The sequence below is a fragment of the Mustela erminea genome, chromosome 5 (assembly GCF_009829155.1).
Source record: "Mustela erminea isolate mMusErm1 chromosome 5, mMusErm1.Pri, whole genome shotgun sequence".
Taxonomy (NCBI): Eukaryota; Metazoa; Chordata; class Mammalia; order Carnivora; family Mustelidae; genus Mustela; species Mustela erminea.
The window spans coordinates 4,947,159-4,974,080 of NC_045618.1; the positions used below are offsets into that span (position 1 = coordinate 4,947,159).

The 26,922-nt window shown below is 52.3% G+C and overlaps 2 protein-coding genes and 1 long non-coding RNA gene across 5 annotated transcripts in view; 2 read left to right on the top strand and 1 right to left on the bottom strand.

Annotated features, from left to right (window-relative positions):
- Positions 1 to 3,562, top strand: part of CRTC3 (CREB regulated transcription coactivator 3) — a 96,954-nt gene extending 93,392 nt beyond the window's left edge. For 2 of the 3 annotated variants that reach the window (XM_032345540.1, XM_032345538.1), the window contains one exon: positions 170 to 3,562. In XM_032345540.1, coding sequence (XP_032201431.1) covers positions 170 to 378 — 209 coding nt within the window. In that variant the 3' untranslated portion in view covers positions 379 to 3,562. The remainder of the gene's footprint in view (positions 1 to 169) is intronic. The other variant, XM_032345539.1, reaches the window with a different exon arrangement.
- A 1,752-nt stretch (positions 3,563 to 5,314) lies between these two features.
- On the bottom strand, positions 5,315 to 9,815 carry LOC116592039. The gene is made up of 3 exons (XR_004286278.1): positions 9,315 to 9,815; positions 7,550 to 8,419; positions 5,315 to 7,385 (listed from the first exon to the last, which is right to left on the bottom strand). It is a non-coding gene; the product is annotated as an uncharacterized LOC116592039 (long non-coding RNA).
- Positions 9,816 to 21,464: 11,649 nt separating this feature from the next.
- Positions 21,465 to 26,922, top strand: part of BLM (BLM RecQ like helicase) — a 128,332-nt gene continuing 122,874 nt past the window's right edge. Inside the window, exons 1-2 of the mRNA XM_032345485.1 lie at positions 21,465 to 21,552; positions 25,992 to 26,205. The gene's annotated coding sequence lies outside the window, so the exon portion shown is untranslated. The remainder of the gene's footprint in view (positions 21,553 to 25,991; positions 26,206 to 26,922) is intronic.

Here is a 26,922-nt window from a genome sequence, read left to right on the forward strand (position 1 = left end):
TGTTGGGGGCATTGGGCCATTGCTGTCCTGCCTGGACCCTGGGAGTGGGGGGGAATGTAGGCCATCGCTGTCTTGGCTAGAAGGTAAAGGGCCAGTGTTTGTGGGGCTGTCGTCTGTTGTACATGCCTCCTAACCTGCACTGTTTTAACCTGCTCACTGCTCCTTCCAGAAGACTCGAGTACCAGCCTATTCAAGGACCTCAGCAGCGCACTGGCGGGCATGCCCGAGGTCAGCCTGAACATAGACACTCCATTTCCACTGGAAGAAGAGCTCCAGATTGAACCCCTGAGCCTGGATGGACTCAACATGCTAAGTGACTCCAGCATGGGCCTGCTTGACCCCTCTGTGGAAGAGACGTTTCGAGCTGACCGACTGTGAACAGGATGGAATGGGCCAGAATGTGTTGCTGAAGGAGCGGAACTAGAGCGGCACAGCATGGAGCCAGCTACAACACCCCCTGGGCTGGAGGGGTCCTGGGCTTCTGGCATGGAAGCAGCTGGTTCCGTGAGTCCCAGCGTTCTGACGAGGCCCCGTCACACCCCGTGGCTCACTCGAGACCTCAGAGCTGCGCACTGCCTCTCAGGCCCACGGCCCCGATGATGCGGCCACAGGTGGTCCACCTCGGGGCTTCTGACGACTCAGGCGGGGTGACACCGGGACCAGGACATCTGCTTACCGGCCATCTAGTCTGTCGGCGCATAGAAGCAGAACAGAGTGTGCCACGCGGGTGCAGCACCAGAACCACTGACTTAGTCCACACTGAAGAGCCGGCCCGGCCTGCGAGGCGGTGAGGGGCTGCGGGCCTTCGGGGGTTGACTCGGCTGCCAGCCGCGGCCCCGCAGCACCATGACGCCTTCCCCGCTCTCGCCGGCCCGGCCCGGCAGCCGCCCGCCATGGACCAGACGCGCCACGATCACCCCAATGCCTTACTTCCAACATGAAGAATTTTTACCATGATGTCAAGAACAGATTTGAGTTAAGCAAAGTGAATGCTCATTCGTTTTCTCCCAAGTATGCAATCTCTCTGCTGCTTCAGGACACCTTTTCCTGTGGACAAGGGGAAAAGGAGGACTGTTCTATTCAGTCACTGAAAAAAAAAAAAAAATCCCCCGGTGATGAATGAGCCTGAAGAGAGAAGGGCTTCCTCTCGGTGGCAGGGGCAGCATCTCCAGACCCACGATGTCTTCCAGTCGAGCTCCCGACCAGTGCAGGCCGCCCTCTCCGCCAGCCAGCTGCGGGGAAGCCTGTCCAGCCGCCGACAGTGGCAGGGGGAGGCTGTTTCTCTGTGGAGCAGGAGTGTTCCTGGAACCCCACTAGCCCGTAAGCTCCTTGAGCACGGGGACTGTGCCTTACTCTTTCCAAACCCCAGCAGCAAGCAGGTGTGGGCCCCGGGAGATGCTGTAGAGCTGCACCCCGAAGGCATGAACAAGGAACGGAGAAGTGCATGGAGGTGCCCCGCTGCCCCGGCAGTCCCGTCTTCAGCTCGACCCCTTCCTTGTCAAATCCCGGAGCTTCAGCCTTTCTAACACTTGTGCCTGTGGTGAAGCAAGGCCTGCACTTTAGTAAGCTTCTGACGCTAGGAGACCAGCTCCATGGTGATACCGGGCCCCGTTCTCCTCAAGGGGATTCTCCAGGGCAGGCGGGTGGAGACCGTCTTCAGAGCGCAGCCAGGATGGCTGGGCACGCTGAGGCCTCGGGGCTCAGTGCCGGGACCTCAGGGATCCCAGCCAGGCCCCCACCTGAAAAGATCTTCCCTTATCAGATCCATGTTTTGTTCTGAATTGCTTTTAAAGGAGATTTATTCTTTGAAGTTGAAGAAAAAATCTACAGTAAAATGAAGACCTAATTCATGAAGCCGTCATTAGTCATCAGTCCCTTCACGTAAACTAGTATGACTGGGTTTCCAGCACCGCTTGCCTCCTCTGCTTAGCCCCGACCAGAAGCCTGATGGCTGAGTCCGAAGAGCACCTCTGGGGAGGGGTGTGGGCACGGGAAAACAGGACGGAGAGGACAGGAGTGCTGAAGGAGAGAGAAAGGATGCTGGAACTTTCGCCTGGACAGCCACTGCCCTTCCAGGAGACCCCAGGACTGTGGCTGAAGCTCGCTAGTCTGCCCCCACCCAAAGAAGTAAGGCTCTACTACAGGTCTGAATCGGAAGGGTCAGTGCCACATGGCAAGAAGAGTCTGGAACGGCATGCTGGGCTGTTAACCTCTCTAGACCTCTCCCCATTCCTGTCTCCAGAAGGATCGCCTTACCTCCGGTCTCTCAAAGAACCCCGATGGCCCGCCACTGCTGCTTCCTCTGTGGGGCCCAAGTCCTGAGCCTCACAGTCGCCCCAAATCTAGCCAGGGTCCTCACCTGAGCTCCAAGCCCCAGTCCCAGGGGAATTTTCAGATCCCTTTATCCTGAGGATCTCCGAGGGAGTGACTCTCGCTGTTCAAGTACAAGCCCTTTGCTTGTCATGGTACACAGCTCCCTGGTGTGCCGAGAATGAAGCTAGCTAGCTCCACGCTGCCTTGCCTGGGTCAGAGGCCCCCCCAAATCTGACCTGGCCTTTCAGACAGGGAATGATGCTGATGGTAGAAGTTTGGTTTTTGTTTTTTTGTTTTTTGTTTTTTTTTAAGTAGAGGCCCCAGCATAACCCACTCTTTGCACAGTGCCTTACCTGGGGGGGGGTCAGTGGCGTGGGGGGTCCCAGCTCTATCTGCACAGCAGGAGCCCCAGGACCTACACAGTGAAGAACACTGCCCCCGGGGCATTCTCCCAGTGACTCATGGAAATGGAGGCTCCCAAGGAACAGTGCAGTGTCCCAGGGGTATATAATGATGACAGTAAGGTTAGCACTGAATTAAATTTGTCCTTAGGTCTGCCAGTCCAGTCTTTTCCTGTGAAAAGGTTTTGGGCATTATCCAACCCACTTTGCTCTCATGGCATCAAGGACACCCATGGGCGGGTGTCACTCTGACCTTCAGCGGGTAATTCTGCCCTCACTGCTGCCTTTGCAACAAACCAGGCGTGGTCCTCGGCATCTGAAGCAACTACATGCATCAGAATAAACGATCTTCCAATATTTAGTCTTGTTACAAGAAAGCGACGGCTGTACTACTCTCATTTACTAGCAGTTAAACAGTATAGAACTAAAAACCTACCTGTGTTCTACTTTTTCTTTGCGTACAGTTGTGGTTTTTAGGACACATGGCGTTAGGAGAAAAATTTTTTTGATCATGTCTCGACAACCATAAATTCTCCCCTGTCCTGTTTCATTTCTCCTGAGTCTACTGTATATTAACCGAGCTGAAGCCCCGTGGGTTCCAGCCCACCTGCGTATCTGAAGACCCTTCCGACTCTGACTCTCTCGTTGGCTCTGTTACGCACGGTGGTTCCTTCGCTCTGCGGCGGGACCATCACAGCAACTAATCAGACTTCCCGCCAGTGCCCTAACTCCCAGGTCCCCTGTTAAAAAAAATATTTAAAGATTGGAATTTGTATAAAGTAGCTCCCAAGTTTTATAATACGTCGTTTTACATCTTTCGTAATTAAAAGCAGCACAATAAGGTTGTATCTGCACGTGATGTTTTTCTTCGGCCTCAGGTGAGATGAACTGGTGGAAAGCTGTCCCCACGCCCCCTACCCCTAGTGCCACTTGGCCCACAGGCAGGCTTCTGGTCCTTGGCTTTGGCGGGTCCTGTCCGGGGCCCACCTGTCAAGTGCTGTTAATATAAGTGCTATCGCGCCCACGTCCAAGAAACTATAGAGAAAGATGACGGGGCACAGGGTTCCTTCAGAGCCAAGGAGACTGAAGACAGAGCAGCCTGGCAGCACCCCACTTCCTGCTACCCACGGGCAGGCCCCCGCTCCAGCCCTCACCTCACACACCTCCCCTTTTGAGGTTCAGGCCGCGGATGCGCTGTCCCTCAGTGCCCTGCTGCCCTGTACTGGCCTCCAGCCGTCCCCGCTTCACCAAGGGCTTTGGCTTTGTTTCTGCCCCAGCCCTGTCCCCTCCCCACTCCCTCAGGGTTCCCGGGCCTGTCCCCTCCCCTCCCCTCCCCCAGCCCTGCTGCCTTCAGACCCATCAGCCACACCCAGCGTTGTCACAAAGGTGACTGTTCCAAAGTCTTACTCAGAAATCCCATCTTTTTTTTTTTTTTTTTTAAGATTTTATTTATTTATTTGACAGAGAGAAATCACAAGTAGATGGAGAGGCAGGCAGAGAGAGAGAGAGGGAAGCAGGCTCTCTGCCGAGCAGAGAGCCCGATGCAGGACCCAATCCCAGGACCCTGAGATCATGACCTCAGCCGAAGGCAGCGGCTTAAACCACTGAGCCACCCAGGCGCCCCAGAAATCCCATCTTTGACCCCAACTTCCTGAGTCACCGAGTCCACTCTGGTCCAGATGCACCCTGCCCTTTGACCCCACAGAGAGTTCTGCCCGTGGTGCCTGCTCTCAGCCTCCTTGTCCTCTCCTGGCTTCCCTCCTCTCCCTGGCCTAGCCCACTGGGCCAGCGGCCTCCACGAGCAGCATCACAGCCCTCCTCCTGCTCTGGCCCTCGGCCTTGCCCTGCTGGGGGCTCCGCAGGAGAAAAACCAGCAACCCCACGCTGTCTGCTGACCTGACCCTCTCCTGCCATGCCCGGGGCTCCAGACCTCTCCAGAAGCTCTCTCATTTCTCTCTTCAGGCCCAGAAATTCCAGGCCCCTGGGGGCAGCTCCCTTGGCTTCCCACCATACTGTCCCCTTTCCCAAGAGGTCCCGAATCTCTGTCCCTCCTGGCACCTTCCCCCAACCTTGTCTAGTCCTCGCTCGCCGCATGTGTGACTGACCTTCGAGGATGCCCTGCCTACCCCAGACCTCATCCCTCTCCATGTTCTACCCATCAGCCCACGCAGATGCCTTGTTACCTCCTTGCGAAGAACAAACAGAAGGAAACAACCCTTCCTCAGCCTGGCTTCTTCCTCGGACCACAACCTTGTCTGCTTTCCCTCCTGGAAGAGTTGCTCATGTTTTACTCATTCCCTTGTCTTCGCATCCACAGCCCGGCACCCTCTGCCCAGTACACCCCCAGACCCCCCCAGTCCTCCTCCTGCCCCTTCCCTGACCCTCGAGCCCTATGGCCACTCACTTTCCCCCCAAACCCTCTCTCTGGCTCCAGTAAACCCCCTTCTTGTTCCTTCGGCTCACACGTCCATCTCCTCGCGGACCCTCCTCCGTCGTCTTCAGATCAACTGTCCAGTCCTCCAAGTTGACGACCCCCACCTTCAGCCTCATAGCCCTCCGCCTGGGAGCTCAGGTTCACCTGCACTCCAGGCCGCGTCGCCGGCTGCCCTTGTCCTTCGTGGATGTCTGCGCACCAGCAAGCACTCAGAATCGGCCTTTGATACCACCTTCCCGCACGAGGCTCTGGCCTGCGAGGACAGGAGCCTTGCCTGGCACTTGGGTGCTCAGCAAACATTCTCTAACTGCCCACCCCTGCGTGCTCCGTCTCACACTACAGCCTCCTTCCTGACACGAATGCTGGACGTGAGCCGTCCCACACCCTCCTGCCCCCTCACCTCTCGGACCTAGCCCAAGTCCCAGGGCTGTCTCAGCCCCCGTTTCCTCTCTACTCAACCTGGAGGAGCTTCCCATCGGGCTGCGTCCTCATCTCCAGCCCCATGACATGGCCTCTACCTGCCCTCACAAATCAAGAGTGATGAATTTTACTGTTACCTGTGTGCCTCAGTGTTCCTATCTATAAAATGGAACAGTAAGCACCCCACCACCACAATGAACTCACACAATTAAAGGACCCAGAATGGTGCCCAGCACATGGTAAACATTCAATAAATGTCAATTATTGTAAGTATTATTTGTTGCATGAATGTGCTATCCTTCCAAAGACCGGAGGCACAAACCTTTAGTAGTACTGAACTTGTATAAAGCTTGCTTTGGAATACCAAATCTCAGCACAGGGAGGAATGATTTAAATTGATCTTATGTACATTCTGTTTGCCCAATGAATGCTGTACCTTCGCAAGTGTAGAAATGAGGGTAAGTCTGTCGCAAGTGACCGTGTCCCAGTGTGGACACTAGATGGAGCTGAGACCGTGAGAGTGGCTGTTCCGACCCAGAAACAGCTGCAGAGAGCCCCCTGACCGACCTACAGGCAGCCCTCAGACCTGGTTCCAGCTGGATCCCCTGCTGAACAAGACGCTAAGAAGTCTGTCCCTTTGCCCTTTAGCCACGGAGGACAGGCCCTGCATTTCAAGTGTCCCTCACCGCCACCTGAGAGTGAGGCAAGGCAAGGGTGACTTCCTAGGTTTACAGTGGAAGACGCAGCCCTGGGGAGGCTTAGTCACCTGCTCTGAGCCCCGGGCGAGGACCTCCCTGTGGCTGGTGCCTGCGGAGCTCAGGAAGTCCCCGGCCCCCGTGGAGGGGAAGACACGGAGAGGTGGCCCCTTGGGGAGCTCGGAGGGTATCCCCACCCCCATTGTGGGATTGTCTCTTTTCCAGAAATGTGTTGTATTTTTTAAGGTTTGGTTTGTATATTAGCCATGCCCGCTCACTATAAGAAACTCACGTCACACTGAGGAGTACACACAGAAAACGTCCAGGAGGTGCCAAAACCAGCACCCCCAGCAATGCTGACGGGGACCCCTTTCTACGTCCATCTTCGGAGAGTAGGCCAGGTAGATGGAACGAGAAAGGTTTCTGTAAAGGGCTCTTGTACAATACATGCTCTTCTGGGAAAAGTATTTGAATTTCACAGAAGGAAAGGAAGCCTACATGTAACCAAAGAAATGGCCGGACCGCAAATAATTGTGCTCCTTATGTTTCTAAATTATTTCCCTAAAAGGGAAGAAAAATACCAAGAGGCTGGATTCCTTTCTTGAAGCACATTTCCCTGTAGATGGCATCTCTCGACAGCCTGGGATTTAGGAGGAGGAAATGAGCTCACCCACTTCCTATCTCCTTCCCCTCCCAGAAGCTGTGACTTCTTATTTTTACATGGTCAAGGTTTGTGCTGTTTGCATCCTGTCCTGTAACCATCCTTCCCACCATTGTCTGGCGCAGTTCCGTGTGCGCAGGGGTCCTCTGCTCCCTGCCAGCCCTTTCCAAATGGCCTTCCCAGTCCCGCTGCTGAGTTCGCTTTATTGTGGTGCTCCTCCTGCTGTCTGGACTTGGCCTTCGAGGAGTCCCTTCCCTGAGAGGGCTATGTTGGTTCAGGCTTCAGGCTTCAGGACTGGAGACCTGAGCTCCATAATGGGGATAGGGGACCATAACATTGGCTGATTTATGCCGAGGGGGACTGGCACAATTTTCCCGTTGGGGACGGCCACTACACTTTCCATTGTGACTCCATGTCGAAAACTAGGTCTTGAACTTAACACATGGCTGAAGTTTCAGACTCTGGAAATAAGGGAAATGATGGGTGGGTGGGGGTGGTGAGAGTATTGGGTTCAAGGAAAGCACATGCCAGGCTTCAAGCCCAGGGGAACCTCCATGACCATGCTTCCCATCGCCACCCCCACCCCCATACTCTTCATCCCTTGGACAGCCGTGCCCTATCCTACCTTCACTTGGGAAAATCCAGCTTCTTCTTCAAGGCCTAGGACAAATGACACCTCCTCCATGCAGCCTTCTGTGAAGCTTGGATCATCATTTGGCAAAGATGCACTTCCCTCCACTCCTGCTGTGGGAAGAGTATACCTCCAGCCCCCTTTGGTCAACAAGATGCTTGGAGACCAGGCCCGGTGCAAAGCCTTGACATGGGCTTGATGGAACAGCATACCCACTACTTGGGCTGCTGTCATTGCCATGGGCATGGTTTCCCCCTGCACTGCCCACCCGGCATTGCCCACTAGGTCCAAAAGAATGAGACAAGGCAGACTTCAACCAAATCCCCGCCCAGGAGCCAATCGAGCTGCCCAGCTGAAGTTGGCAGGGCTGCCCCAGGCAATCTGCAGATGTGGGAGTCAGAAGTAAGTGCTCACAAGGCAAGCCACTGAACGATGGGGTCGTTTGTTACACAGCACTGTGGTGACATCTGACCAGTTCACTTTTTCGGTCCATTTCCTCTTTGGGGCTTGAGTTGTACTTTGTCCCACAGATTCAATTTCTTAACCGTAGGGCTGATTTTGTTGTAGCGTCTGCCTTCTGCCTTCCCTCCAGTCTACGAGAAACTTGAGGCAAGGACTGTGTCTTAACCAGTACTGACAACCCAGTGCCCAACTAAATGGCACCCAACATGATCATTTCCCTCTGCACCCTCTCCAGGACAACTCAGTCTGAGTGTCTGCTTCTGTGACACATCTGCAAATTTGGACAAGAAGATTCAGAAGCCCCAAGCTTTGGTATCCACTGCGGGGGAGGGGAGGGGCGGGGACACTCGGAGCACAGCTGTCCTTCCTGGGAGCATTGGGACCACACAGCTTCTTTCACAGCTAAAGAAGGGAAACAGGGAGAAGATCTGGTAAGTTCGCATTAGAGGGGTAGGGACAGAGAGAATATAAACAAAGAGGCTTGGAGTCATAGGAATCATGGAAACCCAGTTTGCAAACATGCCCAGCTATCCAGGGGGCAGCGATGGAGGTCTGCCCCAGGAGACTGAGCACGGGAGCCAGAGTTCTGGGCTAGTGAGGGGCAGCTGCAGACCCAGTTTTCTAAGCTCTGCCCACCAGCATCTTGCTAGGATATTCTAGGTTCCAGCTAGCCTAGTTTCCTTAAAAGTTGTCATCCAAACCAGGACACTTTGTGAGAGTGAAAGGAGGCGCCGTTAGTGACTGTGCCGGGACAAAGCCTTGATGTGGGCTTGGTGGCAGAGCATGCCCACTCCCTGGGCATAAACGGGGCCTGGCAAGCAGAGTTGTATGGTTAGCCTGTGCACGAGGAACAAGATCTACAGGCGGCATTGCTCTGGGGCCAAACGCATGGGCTCTGGAATCAGAGACCTGGCTTCACGCATGTCCCCACCCATCCTGGCTGCGAAGGCACTGGTGTCAGTCTCCCCAGCTGGGAAACAGGGACGGCGAGACCCACCTCACGGGCTTGCGCCTGCCCTGGTCAGCACTTCCTACCTGTTATCTGTCATGTTGGCTCAAACTCATTTTATTAAACTGGTCCTTTCTTCCTAGATTTCAGAAACACAACAGAAGGATTTGCTGAGAAGACCAAGCTCACGCTCCGAAGGGAGCACGGCCCAGAGTTTTCTCAGCGCACAGAGGGGTCCTGGCTGGGCCTCCCCACTCTCTCCCTGAGGCGCTGGTGTGACTCGCCCATCTAGCCAGGGGGCAGGGGCCGCCCTCAGCTCTCTCCCGGTTCCAGAGCCCCAGCACTGACCTCAGAGGAGGCTTAGTCTTCGCCTGCTGGTCAGGCTGACCTGGTAAAGCCCGACTCTTCCTTGCCGGCTTCAGCAGAACCTTCTTTTCCGCTCCCGAGCCCTGCACCTGGCCCGCGCCGGCCTTCCTGAGCGCAGGGGAGCCCGGCAGGCTGGAGTCTGCACGGAGCCCCCCACTTCTAGAAGCCAGGCCTGGCTGCCCAGGCCCTGGATCCACCAGGCCAGTCAGACGTCCTCTCCAGGGAATCTGAGGCTTGAGGGGGAGAGACAGAGAGTCTGGGCGTCACATTATGCCCTGGAGGGAAGGTCCCACCAAGGCCCCCAGTATCATGCCTGGGTATCCACCTGTCCCTCCGGTCTGCGCGCTGCCCCTCTCACCTCCTTGGGAGCGCCCTGGGGTGGAGAGTCAGAGACTGCCTTCCTGAGGAGCACTGTGGGGACCACTTCAGCACCGTCTGGTCCCCAGCCTGGGGGGTGTCCCTGCCTTGCCTGACTGCCTTGGATCAGGCGGTGGTGGTGGGAGCTGCCCCGACACCTCCCTTCCTGCTCCAGGCTTTTCCTGGAGATAGCCCCCCACCAGCCCAGCTCTGGGGAATTCCCAGTGTCGCACTGTCACACACCTCTCACATCTCTCCCCGCCTCCCTGGCAAGGCCTGGCAGGCACCAGCGGGCAGAATGCTAACGAGGGACACACAGCTGAGTTCCCCGCAGGCTCCCAGAAGTCTTCCCGGAGGAGGCCGAGGTGGAAGGCAGCGTTTCTGAAACAGACTGGACCCCCAAGACGTTTTTGGTGGGACCCCCTTGTGAGATGTTCGGTGGAACACGCTGAGGAAGGCTGGGAAGCAGGGAGGCATGGGCGAGGGCAGGCTGCAGGGGAGTCTTAGGGACTTGGAAAAGATCCAAAAGGGGGGGAGGGGAAAGGATGAACCCGGAACCGATAAAGGGGCGCCTGGGGGACTCAGTCAGTTAAGCGTCTGACTCTTGATTTTGGCTCAGGTTGGGATCTTGGGGCCCTGGGATGGAGCCCTGTAAAACGCTAGGCGCTGGGCTTGGAGCCTGCTTGAGATTCTGCCCTTCCCCCGGCCACACCCTTTCCCACCAGCCCCTCCCTCAGGAGTTCACGCACGCGCACTCTCTCGAGCGCTCTGAAAAACCAAACCAGAGAGAAAGAGCTAGAAGAGGACGAAAGGCAGTTGTGGCCGTACTTGTGGGCTCCCGGTCACGTTAGCCTGAGAGGTGACCCTGACCCATGGGGAAAATGATTATGAATCTGATCACCAACTTTAATATAAACAAGTGACTCTCCGAAAAGCCACACCCGACACTTGAATCCCGGGGCGGAGACGGGGACGCTGCCTGTGAAGAACAGCCCCACCCCCACTCCTGTTACACACTTGGGGGCCCCGGTCCCCAGGACCCCGCGGACATGCGGACCAGCAGCCTCTGACCCAGAAGCTGATTTTTTTTTTTTTTTTTTCTCTTCTCCAGTGCAGAATGGTCTGCCCGGCCATCGAGCCTGTGTGAATGTATGCATGGCTTATTAAGATATTTTTGATAAAATGATCTTTATTTCCAGGTGATATGATTCTAGGCCCGAAAACCTGGAGAACATTTAATATATGTATGTACATATTTTAGTGTTGTTGACACACAAGAGAACATCAAATGGACGCCCACAGGAGCAGGAAGAGAACCCGGCGGACGGAGCACGGAAGCGAGCGCGTAGGCGATGCGGGGGAGAGATGGCGTCAAGATGGCCGCTGAGAACCCGTTACGGCCTCTGCGCTCCCGCCCACCCTCTAAACGTGACTGAAAAGTTTTTTGGGTGGTTTTTTTTTTTTTTTTGTATTTTATCTTTTTATTAGAGAGAGATAGATGATAATGACAGAGACAGCAAGAGCAAGCGCAAGCAAGGAGAAGTGGGAGAAGCAGGCTCCCAGCCGAGGGAGCCCAATGCGGGGCTCGAACCCAGGAGCCGGAATCATCATCCCCTCAGGCGAAGGCAGATGCTTAACCGACTGAGTCACCCAGGAGCCCAGAGAAGGTATGTGTTTCAAGCCTCTGTCATAGGACTAGAAACTGCAAACCGATATCCTTCCGTATCAGAGATGATGAGAAATAAAGGGCAGTGGAAGGTAAAAATCTAGCCTGAAATGTTCAGGAAAAGACGCCAGGAAGAGAGGGAGCTGGCTCTCGGGGTGTGCCAGGAGCAGGGAGAGTAAGGTCCAGGCAGCTCACCAGGCGACAGGTGCCGTGTGGGGAGGACTTGTTCGCAACCCCATCCAGGGCACTCAGCAGCTGGCGACAGATGCCTTTAAGGGACAGCAGGACAGCAGAGACAGAAGACAAACTGGGGGGACGGGTGGGAGGCAGGGCTCATTTCCTTTGTAAACAATGAGCCCTTTATCAGTAAGATAAAGGCCAACACCCAACTGAAAAACTGGGACCAAGATAGGATCAGGCAGTTCACAGGGAATGAAATACTGAGAACTGATACCCGTCTGAGAAGGTCCTGGACCTCACTCATAATTAAAGAGATGCTAATTAAAATAGGGAGCTCCTGGTGGTTCACTCTTATCAAAGATTTGAAAAGACTGCTGAGTTCAGGGCTCGTGAGGGCGTGGGCAGACAGGCTGATGTGATGTAAATCTGCACGACCTTTCTGGAGGACAATTTGACATTGGCGAGCAAAGGGAAGGTAAGGGACCGAAAGAAAATATGATAAAATATATATATTTTACATTCTTGGAGTGGGGAAACACTACCTAAAGCAAGACACAAAAATCTAGAAAGTCTAAAAGGAAAAATGGACAGATTCAGCCTCAAAAATTTAAAACTTCTGTAGCACTAAAGACCACATCAAAGGTAAAATACAAAGTATAGACAACAGGTGCAACGTGCGTAATGACTCTAAAATACAGAGGGGCCTTTCATAATAAATACAGAGCTTTATGTTCCAATATACAAATGGTCGAAGGACAAGAACAGGCAACTCACAGGAGAATTCAAATGGCCGTTAGTTGAGAAGGGACATGTACGCTTACTAGGGATCAGAGAAATGCAGACTTAAAATTGGTAATATCTAGTGTTGGCAAAAGGAAAGGGGTGTTCTTGTATGTTGTGGTCGTTGTATGCTAGTAGAGTTTTTTGATGGGCCATTGGGAGAACCTACCAACATGTAAAATGTTTAGGTAAAGTTGAAGGAATCTATTCTTTGGAAAGACCCGCTCAGGGTACATGGCTGTGCGAACAAGTATGGTCATCACAGCACTGTTTGTATTCAAGAAATACTGGACGTGATCTCAAGAATCAGAGTGTGGAAGAGAAAGACAGGTTCACTTTTTATGTTTTCATATCTGAACTTTTTCTGTTTAATATTTTTTAAATTAATGACCCAGGTGGGAATGCTGTGTGTGATTTTCCAGAAATTATTATAGTGAGCTGAAATTCTAGTACCTCCTATCCCGAAACCCATTTGAGCGTCCTTGAAATCAACACAAACGAACTCTTAAGACACAGCCAGCATAGAGAGGGGGAGCCTTGCTCAGAATGCAGGGTCCTTATGACCCAGCCCCTCGGAATGGGAAGAGAGGACGAAGCAGATTTCCCTCACACAACCCCTTATCCACCTGGCTGGGGAGGCGGGTGTGAGGTCAGGATGTGACCTTAACTGTATGGAGGCAGAAGCAGCTCCTGGGCACTGACCTGTGCCTCGACTGAGCACTCTCCCAAGCCCAGGAGAAGAAACCAGAACAGCAACCCAACCCTCCAGTGTCAAGTTAAAAACTGCTTGAGTAGAGCAAGGAGGGGAACTCCTATCACCCCAAGTCGTGGGGCATCATAGCCTGGTCTCATAGCTCAGGAGCCCAGGAGAACAACCCAGGTACAGGAAGAGCCAAGATGCTAGTCAGGCCAGGCGGTGACAGGTCTTTGCTCTACCCTCTTCCAACCAGCACGGGTGACTCAGCCCTCCCAACAGTGCGCCTTTCTCTCTGCTTCTATCTACCATTTGGTCTCACCTCACTCATGACTTCTCTCTATGTGATGACTCCTGCTCATGCTGATAATCCAAATACCGAACAGCTTCGAAAGCATGCCCCCCCCCGCAGGCAAAACAGACACCAGTTGTGAACAATGGAAGGAGGTAGCAAATAATCCCTAAATTCACTGGCTTAGAATGACAAACATTTACGGTCTCACCCACTTATGGGTCAGGAATTTGAAGCTGCTTAGCTGGGTGGTTCCGGTTCAGGCTGTCTCAGGAAGTTATGGTCATTTGAAGGCTTGACTGGGGCTGGAGCATCCACTTCCGAGCTGTCTTGGACCCAGGACTGTGGGCAGGAGGCCCCAGGGCCCCACTGGTGGACCTCTCCATAGGGCTGCTTGAGCGTCCCCACCACATGGTGGCTGGCTTCCCCAGAGGGAGTGATCCAAGAGAGCAAGGCAGAGTCAGACGGTCTGTTATGACCTAGCCTCAAAAGTCACCCACCGCCCTTTCTGCAGTGTCCTGGTGGGTGCACAGATCAGCCATCCTCTCGTGTGGAAGGGCTTGCGCAAAGCTGTAAATACCAGGAGGTGAGGCTCGGTGGGGGACATTCAGGAGGCTGCTCCCTCTTTGAGGTCCTCTCAGGGATTTCCACCATCCTTAGAACAAAACCCGAAGGCCTGACCCTGGCCTGGGAGGCCTGGTGTGACCTGGCCCTTGCCTACTTCCCAGGCTGATCATGTCCTTGGCCCACTTGCACTGACCTCCAGACCCAGCAACCTTCCCTCCATCCCTCAACCTCCCAGGCTCATCCTTCATATTTCTGCTCTCTCTGCCTGCAAGTCTCCTTTCCAGATCTTTGCATGGTTGGTTCCCTCTTACCTTTCAGGTCTCAGCTCAATGGCAGCTCCTTAGATCGGCTTCCCTGAGCACCCTGTCAAAAAGAGCCCCCACCCCTGCTTGTGTCTGTCTCACATCACCTTGTGTGCTTTCTTCCCCCACTATGACAAATTTGTAGATCCTGCGTGAATGATGATACAGATGATACATAATTTCAGATCGGATGTATTTAGACATGCAGTCAGTACCGATGTCATGCTGCCGGGCTACATTTTATTCCTTCAGTTCCGTCGGAGAGGCCCGTCACATCACCCTGTGCTAACTTCTTCCCAGCGCAGCACAGACCTGTAGCTGAACTGATCTTGTCCTCGTGTATCGGGTTATTGCCCTTCTCCCTTTGCGTGCCAATGCGAGGCCTGACTCCTAAGCAACAGACTCCTTTCTGGCTAGTTTAAGCTGAAGAGGAACTTATTACAGGATAGTAAGCACCTCAGAAATCGTCAGGGAGGGCAGAGAACCAGGCTTGGGGGTCATTTGTGGGGATCATTCCTTGTAGGAGCCCCACTGCACGCACACACACACCGCTGTTGCCCGGGTGGGCAGAGACCTCCTTTGGAATGGGGACCACCGTTGGGATGCTTGCTACCGCCACCTTTGGGAGCCAGATGGATCTGCTGGATTCTCCAGAGAGGATTCCTTGGCACGTGCTTCTCAGTGTCCCTTAGTATCATGCACGTGCCTCTCATTGGTGGCTTCTTGGGTCACATGCTCTGCTCCACCTGCCGGCGAGACCAGGAGCTTATTAACCTGATCCCACCCCGGGGAGCTGTGAGTTCAGAGGATGGGGAATTCTCAAAACCAAGGAAGAGTAGTCCATGGTTTCCGTCAACCCTTCTTTCCTACTTCAGCTTAGAAACAACAACAAAACCCAGTAGCGCGCCGAGAGCTATCTCCCAAAAGGAAAATGATTACTTGGGAAAGGAGTTCACGGCTCTGCTCCAACACTTGAGGGCTTTCTGCCTTTCCCTGGCCATCTTGCTCGTGTATTTACTGCTTGCCTCTGGGTAAGTGCTATGAGAACTGGGACCTGCTTTATCTCTATATCCTCCGTACCTAGAATGGTGCTTGGCCCGTCCAAAGAGCCCGTGGATGTTAAGTTAATGCACCGGGTACACGATGTCCCTTCCCATGGTGAATAAGGCTGACCTGCAGAAATGACAGTGCGTGACCTTCAAACCTCAGCTCTTTTATGGCTAACTGCCCCTTCTCCGTGGGCTAGTCCCAATTTTAGGTTCCAGACAGGAGGAATCTTGCTGGTCATCTTGTCTACTTGTACCAGGTCACTGATGGTCAGGACTGCCTATAAAGGGGAGGGGTGTCTGCCGATGTCAGCCCATCAGAAGGGCCTGCGAGATCCCCATTGGGCGTGAGGTGCTGACATGTCTGGTACACTGGGGTCACTTCTCCCCAGAGGACAGGGTTCTAAACTCTCCATGTAAGACATTATGTCATCTGGTCAGTGACTCCTGACAGTCCCTTCCGTTACCACGAATTTCTCTCCAGTACCACCTAGAAAAATCCAGCTCAACTGGTTTCCCTGCTGAGTGGGGGCAGGTGACTGTCTCTCCGGTGAAGCCCCAGGCGTAGCTGGATTTTGCCTTATGGGTCGTGTGGTGTGAAGAGCACACATGAGACACTCACAGCCTTAGAGGCACAGGGGACCTGACCCACTGAGAGAGCCACAGATGCCACCACACCTTTTTCCTGTTGCTCCCTCAGGGTCACCCACCATGAGGTGTGAAAGGCAGGACCTCAGCCCGACCTCCATTGTCCTCCCCTGCCCCCTTCTTTCTGTTTTCTTCTTTCTCTTCCCTTTTGGGCACATATATACTACTAGGTTCGGTGATTTTTTTTTAAAGATTTTATTTATTTGACAGATCACAAGGAGGCAGAGAGGCAGGCAGAGAGAGGGGGAAGCAGGCTCCCTGCTGAGCAGAGAGCCCGATGCGGGGCTTGATCCCAGGACCCTGAAATCATGACCTGAGCCAAAAGCAGAGGCTTAAACCACTGAGCCACCCAGGCGCCCCTCAGTGATTTTTAAAAAAAATATCCACTTGCTCTTACTGGATTTACACATGAATTTTAAGAAGTCTGAATATAAGAGGAAGAAAATGAATCTGATCCCAGTGAGAAAGCCCCAGCACAAAAGTAAAAGGAGAAGGCAGTGAAATCTTGTTGATAATCCTATTCTCTGAAATAGATCTCTCAACTGAAAGGAAAAAAGATTTGAGAAAACAGCTATTACCTATTGTTGGGAGGGCTGGGGGATGAGACAAGGACAGGGCAGGGGAACTGGGGGCCTGTCACCTCCGCTTGTCACTGTTTGCTGTGGTGAATAAGGTTACAGGGGGCTGGGTGATTAAACAGAGGAGCGACAGGGAAACCTGTGTGGCACGTGGGGGAAGTCACTGAGAGAGGGAAGGAAAGCCGGGGACCGTGCCAGACTTCCAGGAGAAAGTGTGAACATACAGGGCGACAAAAAAGTCCCTGAAATTTCAGAAAAAATCAAGTGGAACAGAATTAATCATCAAAACAAGTTTATATTTCCTCTCCCTTTTCCTCTTTTCTCCTCTTCCTCTTTCTTCTCCCTCCTTCCTTTCCCTCCTCTCTCTGCCCCCGACCTGCTGTCTGTCTCACACACACACACAAACACGCACATGCACACACTCACAGGTAGAGAGTCTTGTCGGTTTTCTTCACGGCTGTTTCGCCAGAACTTGAAACAGTGCCTCGTCCAGCAGTGCCTGGCTGGCTCAGTCCCTGGAACATGTGATCTTAATCTCCACGTGCTGAGTTCAAACTCCATGTTGGGCCTAGAACGTACTTTAAAAAAACAAAGAGGAGCGCCTGCCTTCGGCTCAAGTCATGATCCCAGGGTCCTAGGGTCAAATCCCACATTGGGCTCTCTGCTCAGTGGGGAGCCTGCTTCTCCCTCTGCCTCTCCCCTTTCCTGCTGCACCTGTGTTCTCTCTCACTCACTCACTCACTCATAAATAAATAAATAAATAACATCTTAAAAACAAAACAAAACAAACCAAAAAAAAAACCCAAAACAGTGCGTAGGTCATAGTAAGCCTTTAGTATTTGTCAAATAAATGAATGGAAGACTTTATAATGAACAGAGATGGGTCATCTTGCACTAATTAAAATGAGAGGCCCACTAGCCCTAAGATAACAACTTGGTGGGATCCCTAAACTTGATGGAAAAACAATAAAAACTTCCCCCAGATTTTGGGCAGAAAATGCAAAGTTAAATAACTTTCCAAAATCTTGATAACCAAGACTGCTTTGAACTTAGCAGGGCAACAGTCAAGTCCTGTGACAATGGAATGAAAACCACAGAGTTGAGGGAATGAGAGGCTCCCAGGACTCCTGAAGCCCAGAAGACAATGGAAGGAAATCTCTGGTGGGGAAGCAGGACAACTGGCTTCATGGGGCCTTTGGCAAAGGCAGAGGTTAAAGGCCACCTACGGAGGGAGAGCACTTCCTCCCTCCAGCAACACTTCTGGAGCACCTTCTGAGCCCTGCCCGCCCTGTTCTTTCTCCCAGGCCCGGAGTGACAAGGGAAGGAAGATGGAGCCAACGCTCAGAGCAGGGCTGGCCCTTGACGGGCCTGGCAGGGCAGCCTCAACCCTCCTTGGCAGTCCGCTGGGCAGATCACTGCCCAGCCCACCCCTGGCAGCTTCAGCTCTGTGATCCTGCGGGCCTCTTGGCCCCAGAGGGTAACCCACAAGACCATCTTCCTAGAACCTATGATCACGCTGTGCCCTGGGTGGGCTCAGACTGGGCACTCCTTTCCCCACGCAGAGTTGGGGAAGGGACGCTGGAGGCCACGGAGGGCTCATGGGGATGACGTCCTCGGAGTCCAGTGGCGTGTTTGTATTTATTGTGGTGTGGAACAGGCAGCTCGGTTCCTCTCCTGGAGCCCCTGTGGCCCCCGCCCTCCAGAGCTCAGCGCCTGTGGACCTGGAAAAGCCTTATGTCCTTCCAGGTAAGCCAGACCAGAGGCAAGCAGGCGCTTGCCCCCGACCCAACCTCAGCCTGCCTGCTGGGCAGGAGTGGCAATGGAGAGAGCACCCCTGAAGGCCAGCTCCTCGGCCCCCTGCTCTCCTTCCTTCCCTCCTGCTGGCTGTTGGCCACGTTCCTTCCAAAGCACTCACATGTGCGTCCCTTGCCCAGCCTTTCTAGTGTGTTTACTGAGTTCCCACTATGCACTACGAGCTGGTGGGCAGACGTCTCAACATGTAGTTGTGGGATTTTTGACCCTGCAGAGGTCATGACCAAGGCAGATCTTCACCACAGATCAACCATTCCCAGCCCTCTGAAGCTCCGGAACTTTCGCCTTGGACACATCACCCCGCCTGTACACAGTAAGAAAGTAAGCAGCACTTTTTGTACCTTGGGGACAAAAATAAAACCCAGTCACTTCAGTGTCACTCTTACAGCAGCATTGACTTAATGACTAGGAAAAAAATACCATTGTCTGGACAAAGAGACGTATTTGGGGAATTTTATTATACTGACATACTGAATTCCCAGTCCTCTGGGGGAAAGAAAGCACCAAGTGTTCCCCCCCAAAAAAGGATGAAAATAGATTCCCAGAACAGACACAAAACAGCAGCCCCAGCTCCCTTCCATGCCAAGCACTGTCTGGTGACTGACTCACCCAGGACTCTTCTGGAAGGGACAGAGTCCTGTCCATTAGGTTAAGAGGAAAGGATGATGAGACTGTTGGTGGCAGGGCCAGCCCAGGGATGTTGGCGGAGAGTAGCCGGGGTGGGGGGTGGATTGTGGAGGGTGTAGGGGGACGTGTGGGAAGCCAAGGCCAGATTTCTGTCCCTTTGTCTCCTACGTCTATTCATCTGTCTCTCTGTCTTGCTGTCTCTCTGTCTCCTGGTCCCTGTAGGTGTCTGCCGGCTGGCCTCTCTCGGGACATGAGATCTCTCCTCTCTGCTTGCCCAGAGCATCTGCTTTTCCTTTCTCCCTCTCTTTGCAGAGCGGCTCTCTCATCTCTGCTGAACCATGACAGTTCTTTTCATGACCCTACACATTTGGTGCCTGTGCCAGCTGATGGGGTCTCCAGGTGCCTGGGGTCCGAATCTGTAGGCCCGAGGGAGCACTTCCATCAGGCCAGCCCTCCCCACTGTCCTAGGGCTCTGGGAGCATGCATGCTCGGACATGGGGCCGGGGACAGCAGGACCCCACTCTCGGGAATGGTGGTGGGTGTGAGAGTTCTCAGATACGGGGGCAAACCCTGGAGCTACACCTCCAAGAAGTCTTCTATGTTACAAACCCCACAGAAGATGTGTTCTTGGAAATCTCTGGGGCGGGCCACACGGGTAACGCTCCCTTTCGCAGGCTTTAGAAATACATACAACTTTCCAAGGCTTAAAAAAGACATAGTTCACATGTGACTATGAAATAAAATAGTAAAATAGGTCCCTGTTCTACACGATGCGGGCTGAAAGCTTTTCTAAATGCAGCAAGCTCTATTAGCATCTTCACGCAGCCTCTTCCTAATTTAAAGATACTATAATTATATATCATGCATTGACATTGCTGAAAATCTGTGTAGAAACTTGGCCTGGGAAGGACCAAACCAAAACATGCAGTTTCCTGGATTTAAAACGGCCAGAATCCCGTCCGAAAAAAATCCTACATATTGTCCAAGACAGCTCTGGGAATGGTGTTCCCTATCCCTCCCACCCCCGGTTTGTGCAAGCCTTCCTCCTCCTCACCTCTCTGCAGAGGACTGGGAAGGCACCCATGCCACCAGGAGAAACCACCCAATAAACACATCTTCTTAAATGTGGGGCCATGACAGTCTGTAGGTTTCAGGGAAAACAGCCTGGGGGAGAGACTCCAGTCTCTTCTAGATCCGAATGCCCAGCAAACTGCAAGAGAGAGACGCCTGCACTACAGAAACGAAATGCAGCAAAATTCTGCCATCCTGAAACGCAGAGAGACTCATTGTTCAAGTGGCTGTGTCTTATCTAAGGCATTTGGAGGTTCTCCTCCTTGTTTCCTGGGCATTCCTTGAAACCGTGGTTGGTCTAGTTTCCAAATGTGCCGTTAAAGTCCCGGGGATGGGTGGGACCAGATCAGCCCTCCTCACCCAAGCTCAGTGGCTTGGAGTTGATCTGTTTCAGTTGTTTTCCTAATTCAATTTTTATTTTGTCCGTGGTACAATAAATATTGGCGCAATAGCAACACTCCCTGATCTAGACCCGCAAAGTTCACATTCTTTAAGTTAGTTCTTTTGGTATTTACTTCCGTAATCTTCAGTGATAAGCTCCCATGATTATTCCTTGGTTTTTCCCTTTTGAACCGTCCTTTCCTGATTCTCGACCTCAGGCTGTGCCTCTCCCCCTGCACACTCCAGCGCCCACATATAAACACACCTTTCCCCCTCCCTTACCTTCCCCAGAGAGTTCATTGTTTACGCTATTCTGACTGGCCAAGCAGCTATTAATACCCTCCCCCATCATAGGAAGGGCACCTAAGGGCAAGTGGGGGGTGCAGAAAGGTTTCTGGAAGAAGTAAGACACAGAAGTGGGAGTTCAGGAGCAAGCCTGAGACAGCAAAGGGATGGGACCCCGGGAGCCAGTGGGCTGGAGCAGGGGCTGGGGGGCTGTGGGGTGTGGGACACAAGCTGGGACATCAGCAGATGTTGGGATCCACGGGGGAGCTGGGCATAGAGCTGTGTTACGATCAGACGGCGTTTGAGAACTGCGCCTGTGGCTGCCCTGTGAGGATGGATGGCGCGGGCCTGAAGCAGTTTCCCTGGGGTGGTGCAGGCCTGGACCCCGGGCCCAGCAATCTGGGAAACCCCGGGCACCTGACCCGATGGGGACGCCAATCATGGGAGCAGAGAGAGGAGTAGCTGGCTTCCAAGGGAGATGATGTGGACGCGCTAAGTCTGAGGTATCCATAGGACGTGTGGGTCTGGAGCGAGGGGAAAACAGCGAGGCTGGAACAAGGTGGAGAAATATATTTTTTATTTTATTATTTTTAAAAGATTGGGCGCCTGGGTTAAGCCGCTGCCTTCGGCTCAGGTCATGATCTCAGGGTCCTGGGATCAAGTCCCATATCGGGCTCTCTGCTCAGCGGGGCGCCTGCTTCCCTCTCTCTCTCTCTGCCTGCCTCTCTCTCCATCTACTTGTGATCGCTCTCTGTCAAATAAATAAATAAATAAAGTCTTAAAAAAAAGATTTTATTTAGAAAGCGCATGGATGGGGGAGGGGCAGAAGGAGAGAGAAAGTCTCCGGTAAACTCCCAGCTGAGCGCAGAGGACCCTGAGAACATGACCTGAGTCGAAATCCAGAGTCCACCGCTTAACTGACCGAGACACCCAGGTACCCGCTTAAACGGTCTACTGCAGAATTTCTGTTACAAATCATGCTAAGCATTTGTTTTGGAAGGTGAGACCCCCACTCCCGAGGGCCTGGGAGTCCACAGCCCTCAGGATTCAGAGGCCAGGAGACACTTCAGGACATGGGGAGGTCTGGGATTTGCCACAGAAAAATGAAAGGTAAAGGGGGTGGGCAGGATGGTGGGAGGCTGTGCAAGGCCTAACGTGACCCCTGACCTGGAACACCCCAAAACCTTTAGCAAAGTCTAATAACCCCACAGTGTGGGGTATGATTACACGGCATGGGAAACCCGAGAGGAGGCTGTATTTTTCAATAGTGTCTACATAGTGCGGACAGAGAGACAACATGCAAGGAAGCCAGAGCTCAAGATTTGAGTCCCGAGAGTGTCTGGAGATCAGAAGAGGCCTGGGGGAGGCCTCTGAGTTCTACCAACTGTGATGTAGGTGATTCACCCAGACTTCAAGAGAGCCCCTTGCTGAACATCCCTGGCTGACCTGGAGTGACCAGGGCCCCCAGGATGGGGGGACACAAAGGGAAGAGGGCCTGGGGAGGTGGTGTCCCACACGCTCAGGACGGGGTGTTTCAAGGAAGGAGAGGCCCCAGATGTCCAGTGGCCCTGGGAAGCCAGGAATGATGAGGGCCGAACGGAGTCTGTTGGGTGACAGTGGCGAGGACGCTGGTGAGGTCCCGGGGGAGAGCCGCCTCAATGGGTGGATGGAAATGACAGAAGTGGGAATACAGAACGGGGAGAAATAGGTGAGAACATATAGTTAGGGTAGAAACAGTGCTTCCTAGAAAATTGGCTTTGGAGATGGTCCAGGGGCCCCTGTGGTTCCAATTCTCCTCCAGAAGCGGAAAAACCATGTAATACCACCATGCAGCTGTATTGTTTGCTTCTCTTTATGGAAAGAAAAAAATACCTGCTTATGATTCAAAACCCCACCAAGGGCGCCTTCTTAAGCATCTGTCTCCTGCTCAGGTCATGATCTCAGGGTCCTGGGACTGTGTCCCAAGCAGGCTCCCTGCTCAGTTGGGGGTCTGCGCCCTCTGCTCCTCCTCCCCACCCCCCAGCTTGCACTCGCACACATGCGCTCTCTCAAATAAACAAAATGTTTTTTTTTTCAATCTTAAAAAAAAAAACACAGCAAAATCTGCATTCTCCTTTCACACAAAGACACATTTTTACATCTTTGGTACAAAATGAATATGGAGTGTTTTCATAAATTCCAAGAAAACTCTTATCCCCAAAAGGTGCCAGTTGCAGGACAGAGAGGGGCCTGCCTTGACAGGGAAATGGTGCTTTGATTGGAAGGCATTTTTGCTCCCAAAAGAGGCTATCAAAGGGTCCAGAAGACCCCTCTGAAGCAGGCTATCTGGCTTCGGGCACTGTGCCGGCTTCCCAAAAGGTCAAGACAAGAGGGAGTTTTGTAAAGCTGCTGTGGGCAAAGGGGTAAAGGGGGAAAGAACTATCCAGGGAGCTCTACTGGGGTAGAATGCCAGGAGCTCTACTGGGGTGGAATGCCAGGAGACTGGGGGGCCCCCCATTCGTGCTCCCCTTTCTTGTGATGGCAGAATGTCCAACAGTCACCCCAGGACCAGAAACAAGGGTCAGGATTTCGGTTTTGTTCGTATGCCTGTTTGGTTTTTGTCCCGCTTGGCTGTGTCCATCATATCCGCCTCCTCCTCTCAGACGAACGAGAAGCCCAACCACTTCCTGGGGGAGTCTGTGCTTTCTGCAGCCTGAGCAGCGCCCACAAAATGCTGCTTCATTCTTGGAACCAAGGGCAACATCTCCCAGGACCCTGGACCTGGCCTGCACAGAGATTCCAGCACCATCGATGGGCCCAGTCTGAGGGGTACCCCTGCTGGTCTCGACTCCGCTGGGAGGGAAGTAGGGTGCTCGGCTTTGTGGTAATCTTTTTACAAAGCTTTTTATGAAATATGACATATAAAAAGGCATTAAAACTAATAGAGAATGCTCACGTCCCATCACCAAGTACAAGGAAAAGAAAATATCACCAAGAGAGTCCAAAGCCCCAGAGTGTGTCTCTCTGACTGCATCCCTTCCCCATGCCTTGAGGCTCCTGCTACCTTGAGTCTGGGATGTATCCTTCCAGCACCTTCCACTGCAGCAACCCAGACAGGATGGTCTTGTGCGTTGGGTCTTGTGGGTGAAGGGGCTGCCTCTCAGCGTTGCAGGAACAAGAAAGAAGAGAAATCATGGTGGCAACAAGGGGGCAGGAAAGCCCTAGCAACAGAAACAAGCAATTGCATGGGGCACCTGGCTGGCTCAATCATGGGAATGCACAGCTCTTACTCTCAGGGTTGTGAGTTTGAGCCCCACATTGGGTATAGAAATTACTTAAAATCTTGAAAAAAAAGAGAGGTGGGGCACCTGGGTGGCTTAGTGGGTTAAAGCCTCTGCTTTCGGCTCAGGTCATGATCCCAGGGTCCTGGGATCGGGCCCTGCATTGGGCACTATGCTCGCTGGGGAGCCTGCTTTCTCCTCTCTTTTTCTCTCTGCCTGCCTCTCTGCCTACTTGTGATCTCTCTCTGTCAAATAAATAAATAAAAGCTTTAAAGAGAGAGAAATACAGTTACTGCAGCGAGAGAGAGACCAGAAACTCTCTGTCACTGATACATCAGCTCCGACAGGAGGGACAAGTTTAGTGAGTGGCCATCTGACAACACTGGGAGTGGACAATGACAGAGTACAGGGCCTAGACCAGGATGGACCCCTCCCAGTGACCTGTTGTAAGGTGTCACTGAGTTCCGAGAAGCTGAGGTGTTCCCAGTTCATACCAGAGAGTGTGCTGTTTCCAGAGGGGCCCAGTACCGTCCGGCTGGCCCAGTGCACTCAGCCCGTCGCATGGTAAGGGCTCCGTATTTCCTACAAGTCAATGCTCAGCCCACCAGGCTCACATTTGGCTCCGGAAAATCAAATACAAGCCCTATTGGACTGTTGGGCTGTCTTGGAGCACTTCCTAGGGGACAGATGGATGAGAGGCTGTTGGTTGACATTTAACTACAGTTCCAAATTGATCAAATGTCTCTGCGCAGTCTGTCCAAGCCAGCCTAGAGGTGGACCAGACCCGGTGGCCAGAGGGGCTGCGGGCTTGCTGGCTGTGCTGCCTGCCCTCTCCTCCCCCGCCACGCTGGGCACGGGCCACCTGCCTGTGTTGTGAAATCAATTGCCTGAGGTCCTATCAGGGGTAGTTTTCTGTTCAAGACGTCTTTCTCCTTTCTTTGTCCTTTGTATGGGTCCCATGGTGTATTAATCTGCTCAGATGCCAAAACAAAATACCATAGACCCAGTGGCTTAAACAACAGAAATGTATTTCTTCCACGTCTGGGGGCTGGTAGGCCAAGATCTAGGTGCCGGCAAGTCGGCTTCATCGTGAGGTCTCTTCTGGCGTGTAGGTAAGAGGCCACCGTCTCAGGGTGCTCACAGGACCTCATCTTTGTGCACGTAAGGGAGGGGCAGGGGAAGAAGAGACTGAGCTGTGGTGCCTTTTCTTCCTACAAGGACATCAGTTGTGTTAGATTAGGGCCCCCCCCCTTATTATTTCATTTAATCTGAATTACATCGTGCAGACCGTATCTCCAAATACAGTCCCATGGGGTTAATGTTGTAAGACATGCATTATGGAAGAGCACAACTGAGTCCATTGCACATAGACACCCAAGAACTGCTCATAATCTGGTCTGCAACTCCACAGAGAATAGAAAGAGTCAATTTTCTGTAAGTGTTAGAAACGTTCTGTATCTGTGTGGTGGTTATACAGGTGTGTATGTGTGTGTGTGTGTGTGAATGTGTGTATAAATTATTTGAGGTATATACTTAAGAATTGTATGCTTCGATATATGTATGTTACACTTCAATTTTTTTTTCCTCAATTTTAATGAACACACAGAGAAGAGAATCCAATTAAATCCCTGAGGACTTTGGGAAGGAAGAAGGTGGCCCATGGTATCCTTAGGCTAGGAATTGACACCAAGGCCTTAACATGCAGGAATGGAAGGATCTTAGCTTTCACTGAGCATTTTGTTTGTCAGGGTAGTTCTGCCTATAGGAAAGGGAAGTCTACTCACTGTGTCAAGTAGAAAGAATCTTCCATGAATCCAAAAGAATCTGAAGAGCGAGACCTCACAAGGGGCAAAAACTGGGATATTCCCTCACTGCTAACTCAGTCTCTCTGTCTCTCTTTCTCTCTCCCTCTTGGTCTCTCTCTCTACCTCCCTCTCAGTCTCCCCCTCTCTCCTGCAATTTCTGCCTATGCTTGTGTATCTACTCAATTCAGTCTTTGGACCCGTTTTCTCTCTTTTCTCTTCATGGTTCCAATATGGCTGCCACAGCTGTTGGGTCAGTATGAGTCTCCCTCCTTAGCTCATTAACTATTCCTTCCCTTTGTGTCTCTTAGGTCAACCTCCCAAGAATGGTCCCAGCACACCTTTTTGAGCCAGTGTCCCGATGTAGGTGAAAAGGCTGCCCTTGGGCCCAACATCTACAGCAGAAAGAAGGAAGCCATGTTGTACAGTTTGAAGTTGCGTATGGGCCAGGTCCTGGGTTAGAAGAACCCATTTTCAAAAGAGCTGTGGAGGAGAAGGCAGCAAGAGATGACTTTCTCAAGGATGGTAAGTTTGAAGGATCTCCATATATATTTTCTTATAATGTTTTTAGTTCAGGTCTTAAGGGAAAGCTGGTTAGAAACAGTAAGTTGGGAAGTGTTCTCTCCTTTTCGGTTTTCTGGAAGAGTTTGTGGAGAACTGCCATTCTTTCTTCCTGAAAGATTTGGTGGAATTGAACAGTAAAGCCATCTGGCCCAGAGTTCTCTTTCTGAGAAGGTTTCTTAGCTATAAATTCAATTTCTTCAATAAATATAGGACTATTCGAGTTACCTCTTTCTTTCTGAGTTGGCTTTGGTAGTTGGAGTCTTTTAAGGAAATTGTTTGTCTAGGGGCACCTGGGTGGCTCAGTCTGTTAAATGTCTCCCTTCCATTCAGGTCACAATCTCAGGGTCCTGGGATTGAGCCCCACATCGGGCTCCCTGCTCCGTGGGGAGCCTTCTTCTCCCTCTGCCCCTCCCCTCTGCTCATGTTCTCTCTCTCTCTCTCTCTCTCAAATAAATTAAAAATCTTAAAAAAAAAAAAAAGGGCTGGGGAGGGTATGTGCTATGGTGAGTGCCGTGAAGTGTGTAAACCTGGCGATTCACAGACCTGTACCCTCGGGGCTAATAATACATTATATGTTAATTTAAAAATTATTTTAAAAAGGAAATTGTCCATGTCATCTAAGTTACAGAATTTATTGACATAAAGTTGTTCACAGTATTGTCTTACTAGCCTTTTCAC